At 43.9% G+C, this 6,806-nt stretch overlaps 1 protein-coding gene across 1 annotated transcript; it reads right to left on the bottom strand.

The window, feature by feature from the left end:
* Positions 1–500: 500 nt before the first annotated feature.
* On the bottom strand, positions 501–3,035 carry adra2c (adrenoceptor alpha 2C). The gene is made up of 2 exons (XM_078270046.1): positions 1,366–3,035; positions 501–607 (listed from the first exon to the last, which is right to left on the bottom strand). Exons 1-2 carry the CDS (start codon positions 2,690–2,692, stop codon positions 501–503), a joined length of 1,434 nt encoding a protein of 477 aa, XP_078126172.1. The 5' UTR covers positions 2,693–3,035.
* Between the last annotated feature and the right edge of the window lie 3,771 nt (positions 3,036–6,806).

Here is a 6,806-nt window from a genome sequence, read left to right as displayed (position 1 = left end):
TTACACAAGGGAAGAAGAAAAAAAAAAAGCATTAGCCCTTCTGGCTGTAAATGCTTAAAATGTAAAGATGAAATATTGACTGTATAAGTCGTTTTGTGTGTGTGTGTGTGTGTGTGTGTGTGTGTGTGTGTGTGTGTGTCACCAGACAGAACAGAGTGATAAGGTGTTTTGCTTTTTCTGTAGCCAAGTGCTTTTTCTGGCTGTAAGGTAGAGAAAAGATGTGTGACAGAAAATAGGGTGGTGGAGAATAGAAAGACACTTGACCATAGAAATCAGGCCATTTAAGAAAGCACACACACACACACACACACACACACACACACACACACACACACACACACACACACACACATACAGACAATCACTAACTAGCAGTTTGGATAAAATGCGGTAAACTCTCACTGTTGTACTTTGCCCTGTCTTGCTCTTCCACACACGCACGCACGCACGCACGCACGCACGCACGCACGCACACACGCACACACACACACACAAACACCTCAACAGTGCCTCTGTATTCCATCTTTTTTCTCAGAGGGGAGTGGAAGATGCGAACACATGGCTGGGAGAGTAAATTGCTCGTGATGCCAATCTATTGTACGTGCCACTGTAACCAGAGCCACATGTACATGTACAAGTTCACACACAAAAAAACACACCTCCTGATAAAAAGTTTCCAATGCAGCTCGCAGTTCAGACACTTTTGAGTCCCACACAAACACTTTTTGTTGTTGCTTTTTTTTTTGCTCTTTTTTTTTTAGTGAAACTGTTTTGCTACTGAAACAGTAAGCAAGAAGCCCCTTCGTCCCATTGGTCCTCGTGTTGAGAGAGTGACGTGATAGAAAGGTAGAGAAAAAAGGGGGAGTAAGAGACAGAGAGAGAAGATAGACGCCCCCTATCTAATATCACAAGCAACGGTTGTGTGGAGATTGTCGAGGCCTTCGCATTATATTCAGTGAATGAGGTTGCATTATAAATCAAGTGTGTCTGTAAACCCTTCGCCTCCTGTAAAGTTCATCCAAGTGCAGCCACTGGAAGTCCTAGGTGCTGCGTGCATGCATCACAGGAACTGTTATGAGTAAGTTTAATGTATATCAGTGAAGGGAGAAGAAGTCAATGAGGAGGGGGAAATGAGCCAAAGCCCACATCAGAGTCCAAAAGCTGCCTCCTTGTATTCATACCCATTTTCTGCACTTCAATCTAGTTCAATCATCCCTTCATTTCTAGTGCAATCCCTGAAAGTAACCCCCAGGCCAGCACTTCTTCCCACAGCTCAGAACAGTTTACATTTTTCTGCAGGCTAAAATGTCTATTACAACCCTATTCATGCAGGGAGCATTTAGAAAGAGCGTTTCCATGACTTACAGAGGATCTTCTGGAAGGCTCTGCGGAAGTCCTGGTTGAAGATGGTGTAGATGACTGGGTTTAGCGAGCTGTTACAGTAGCCAATCCAAAAAAAGAACTTAAACAGCGTCTCGGGGATCTTGCACGGCTCCCGGCAGATTCCATACAAGCTGTAGGAGAAAAAGAACGGGAACCAGCAAACGACGAAAACGCCCATGACAACGGCGAGGACGAAGGTGAAGCGCTTCTCCCGAGCGGCGGAGACTTTCTTCCGATTGACGGTGCTCCGGCGTTTACGGCGAGACGAGAACAGCTCCATAGACTTGGAACTGGCACGCGACTTCCTGCTGGAGTATTTAGAGGCGGAGCTGCTTTTCCGGCTGGACTTCCTGTCTTTTATGTCGTCACGGCGATGTTTGGAGGAACTGGAACTCTTCTTAGGTTTCCCGTCTGAAGAGCTGCTGTCGTCGAAGTCGTCGTCGTGGTCTGTCGGTGGGTGTTTAGGCTCGTTGGCCAGAGGGGATCGGACTGCCTGCTCTTTGCAGTGTCCATTCTCGCGGTCCTGCTCTTTCGTGCTCCCGTCCCGGTTGGACTTTAATGACCCTCCTCGGCCTGCTTCGGCTTGGTCCATCCCATTCTCCAGCGGCGAGTCCACGTCCCTCTTCTTCTCTGACATAGTTCTGGTCCTGGTCTTTGCTACTTGGTAGATCCGAATATAGACCAGGATCATGATGACACAGGGGGCAAAGAAAGAGCCAAGACTGGAGTAGAGGATGTACCAGGTCTCATCATTCAGGATACACTGGGGACTGGCCTCGCTGCTGCTCCTGTCCATTGATATCAGCGGTGGAAAAGAGATGACAGCTGAGATCAGCCACACCACCACAATCATCCCTTTCACTCTTTTAGGCGTTCTCTTCAAGTTATACTCGACCGCCTGTGTCACTGACCAGTACCTGTCCAAACTAATAGCGCACAGGTGAACAATAGAAGAGGTGCAGAATAAAACGTCCAGAGCCAGGTAGATGTCACACCAAATTTTGCCAAAAAACCAGTAGCCCATGAGTTCATTTGCCAGAGAAAAGGGCATGACCAGGGTGGCCACCAGTATGTCCGCACTGGCAAGGGAGACGAGAAAAAGATTCTGAGGTGGCTTCAGAGCTCTGCTCGTTAAAACGGCGATAACAACCAAGACGTTCCCGACTATTGTAAACAAAATCAGAAAGCTGACAAGTCCGGCCAGAGCCCAGATAGCGAGCTGGCTGTACTGGCTCTGAGAGGTAGAATTAGAGGAGATATTTTCTGCCTGTATCCCGTCCTCCAGGCTGGAGCTATTCAAGAAATCCATTTTGAGTCTTTTTTTTTTTTTTTTTTTTGTCAAGGTATCTCTTTTAAAAAAAATAAAATGTGCGGAAATAATCTGTAGACATATCCCATTAGGATATCAGCATATATTTAACTACAGAAATCTGCTGCAAATTGCATTTTTCTCCTCTCCTCACCTGCGATCTTCCACCTCCTGCATGCAAGTCTCTTCTTTGGAAAGAGAGAGAGAGACACAGAGGGAGAGGGAGAAGAAGAGAGACAACGCAATATGCATATGCAAAGTCTTTTAAGTCCTTATTCCAAAAACTAGAAGACAGAATGTCCATAGTTAGAGAGCGGGCTGCCTCCTCAACGCGTCCTCTCCCATCCCGAGTGCGCCCGCATCTCTCCACCTCCGCGTCCCCGCTGTGTCCTGAGAGAGGTTTGTAACAACCACGTGTCTTTTTTTTTTACGTTAGCAAAAACTAGCAAGGACCCGCTCCGCCGCTGAGAGCTGATAAATAAGGGCGACTATTGGAGGACAGTCGAAAACGGTAAAATAAGCAAGGAAAATATATGCTACTATATTAAACTGTTATATATAGTTGATCATTTATTTGGTAATAGGATCAGACTGCTGCTGCTGCTGGAGCCGTTGTTTCTTGTCCACTTTATCTGCATTGTCAGATGTATGGGATCAGCGACTCTCTGCTGATTTGACTTTTGAAGGTCTGTCTCAGTATGAAGAGCATGCATCACGTCCATTTTAATAGAAAAAGTCAGCAGCAGGAGCTGTTAAGGGGAGGTCACATTGCTGTCAGAACGCACAGACTAACGGACAGCGGCGGAGTCCCGCACCAAGGAAAACACGCTCTGCTCTGTCCTAATGTGCGCACACTGGGGGTCAGTGTTGTAACAGCCAGCCCCGGAGGGACCCCCCCCCACCCACCCACACACACACACACACACACACACACACACACACACACACACACACACACACACACACACACACACACTCACAAATGTAGGCTAATATATCCACACAGCCATCAGTTGAATAGATATTCCATTATAGAACACGCTAGGTTCTGAATATGGAAATAGTCTGTTTAACCTCGCAGGGGAAACTTTGATCATTTCCCTGCCATTGTCAGTTAGTGTGTTTGTGTTGTGGCAATTGTGTTGATAAGGAGATTAGAGGATTACACTGTGCAGTTGTCATGTTCTGTTGGAGCTGAGAATCAGCTTTTGGGGAAATCGAGGGTGCTAAATCATCTGCATGGAAAGCAATGTGAATGCATACAGAATAGAGTGGGGCATATGAATAATGAGTTCATCTCCTGTGTGGGCTTTATCAGGCAATATGGGGATGAATCATCCATAACTATGACTTCCAGGTCATCTTGTCTCTATTAATTTGTTTTTTTAGTCCCCATGCGGACACGTGTGCATGCACACTTACCTCAAAAACAACGTTTTCGGTCTCACCTTGTGTTCTCCCATCAACCCTCTCTGATCTGGGTGGTGCTGCCGCTTGGAGAAAGCCTGTCTCCCCTTTGGCATACAGCCTGAAGATCCTGGACCAGTGTGCTTATTGACCAGTCTTCAGCCATGCTGAATTAAAGAGCAACCGCTGCCGCAAGAAATGCTCAAGCCCAAATTGATCCTCATCAAGGCTATGAGGTGGAATGAGGAGGACTCAGGGGGTCGTGGTCGATGGGAAACGGAGTCAGCCCGGCGGACAGCCTCTAACTTGTCCCCCCACCCATCCCCAAAACACCCAGCTCCTTCTCATGCTACATGTTTAAATTGAACTAAGGCTAGAGTGATGCTGTAGGTCAGCGTGGATGCACTCTAAGCTGATTTTGAACAGACAGACGAGCCTTATTGTAGTCATTAAGTCGTGTCCCTGGGCAACTGCTATGTCCATATAATTGGGGCACTAGTGAGCGATCTCAGCTATTACCAAGCCCATTTCTTGTTTCCAACATTGTGCTCTACTCTGAAGGGAATAAGTTGTCTCTTCCTGGTTCAGAACTAGCCAGAAGCCAGCTTTTGGGTGTCATGAAGACATGTTCTCATTACTTTTATCTCTGTAAATCAAGGCTTTGTACTTTTTTTGCTCTTTTTAAAACTAGTGGCATACTTAATTTTCCTCCTTTTTGTGCTGTTGCATTCTTTGTCATACTGGTTCACTTACACAAAGCGTGTCCCTTCTTGGCTCCTTGTAAAAAAAGCGGTTGTAAGTTTGCAGTCATCTGCACTTTTATTTAAGGTCTACACTGCAGCATTTGTGGAACTGAAGGACATGCCCAGAGCTTTCTATTAAATGGGGGAAGGGAGAAGTAATTTGATCCTAATATGATTCCCCTAATAGAGCTTTGAAAACTTAATAACACCTGATGTGTTCTCACAAGGTAACGGGACCATGTCTTTTGTGGCCCGTTGAAATCCAATACAGGGACCATTCCGGTTATTACACTTCAACACACAATCAGCTCCTCATAATAGCTACCACCATCTACCTCCTGCTTATGAACTCCTAACATACACATAGTGTGCATGCATGAAGAAAGTGAGCACAGAATATGAAGTCAGCCACATGCTAACGTAGCTTATTCCCCATAGAAATCAAAGCTGTAACCAGTAACTACAGCCACTTCTAATTTTCACAGGAAAGGGAGGTATGGCACCAGCTGTTGAAATTGACAAATGGCAGTGCTACCTGGTCAGACAACTATAGAGCCAGGAACAAATAGTCCAGGGGAGCAACGTCTAGCCCAAGGGAGTGTCTCTCTTGCAAGCATCACAGAACAGAACAGGGCCTTCTTATCTAGTGTCTTTCTGTGACAAATTACCTTGTAGGAAAAACAGTAATATAAGACCAATGCAAATGTTGATTTGATTCCTTAAACTGCTTTAAAATGCAGGAGATTTTCCTATGTTTGTAACCTTCATCCTTAATTTATTTCAATGAAACATAATGTTGGTTTATTACTTAGCTCACCATATCTCTTTTTCTAAAAGAATCTATTATCTTTTCAGCTAATCCAAACTATTATATTATAACAAAACTGAACACATTTCACTATATTTACTCAAAATATTTGCTTTAATTGTTATTTTTTATATTATGTTTGGTTTAGATTATTTGGTTTCACTGTTGAGATTGTTCCATAAACTGTAAACCATAAACTATAAAATTCCTTTCACTGTGATGGAACAATCCCTCAGTTTGGGTCTGTATCTCGGTTTTTTGAATATCTCTGTTCCTTTTAAATTGTAATGACTTTTTCTTTTTTCAAACCTTCTCTGGATGTTGGCTTGGTTAATCTATACATTTTCACACCTTCTATATGTATTGTTCATCAATATTTTTTCCCTTGTTTACTAAATATCATACATTTTTATCATGTGCGAGTGTGGGATTGTCAGCGCTACCAGAGGCCAGAGGGAGCTGTATTTTAAGTCATAACTATCTGACGGATTTGTCTTTCTCAACCTTACACTGCCTCCAGAGTCTTGCCAGCACACCCACAGTGACCTTGGCATATTTGTGAAACAGGCAGCTGGATGTCAAGTAGGATGTATTTTAAACCAAAGAAATAGGAGATTTCTTTGCTTTCTGTTTTAACTTTGGAAAGACATGCGGGTTGAATTTCAATTGTGCCCTCTATATGAACTTGCAAATAATGTGCACAGACTGGACCGACGGCTTAATTGTTTGGGGGTACTAACCTTGTGAATGTTGTGAAGTCTCTCGATGAGTTATTATTTTGCGGTCATTAAAATCTGCCTTTAAGAATGCATTTTTTGCTGAGTTTTGAACGTGCACTCTTTTAATGGAGACATTAGACTCAATAGACAAATAACATGATCTTTTGCTGAGATTATTCTGTTTTGCCAAGATATGTCTTTCAAACACTACATTCATTGTTGTTACATTGTTGTTGTTGCTTTCAATAATAGTCGATACAGAACTCCTTTTGCTCTGTCAAATTCTAAATGAATCTGCCCAAGGCTGCTGAATGTGAAGAGGGATTTTGAGAATCTCTCTGTCGATAGTTTGGCATGCTACTTTGAAAATGTGGCTGATAGCGCAAAAATAATCGTGTGGTTAATGGAGCATGAAAGACAAGTGAAACAGATGGACG

Source organism: Sander vitreus, chromosome 2 (genome assembly GCF_031162955.1).
Source record: "Sander vitreus isolate 19-12246 chromosome 2, sanVit1, whole genome shotgun sequence".
In the NCBI taxonomy this organism is placed as follows: Eukaryota; Metazoa; Chordata; class Actinopteri; order Perciformes; family Percidae; genus Sander; species Sander vitreus.
The sequence above is the reverse complement of the archived record's forward strand: the minus strand, read 5'-3'. Positions and strand labels throughout refer to the sequence as shown.

Coding starts and splice junctions, on each gene's coding strand:
- adra2c (XM_078270046.1), bottom strand. CDS start 2,692: ATGGATTTCTTGAATAGCTCCAGCCTGGAGGACGGGATACAGGCAGAA. Junction 608..1,365: donor AGCCTTCCAGAAGATCCTCT/GTAAGTCATGGA, acceptor CTCTGGTTACAG/TGGCACGTACAATAGATTGG.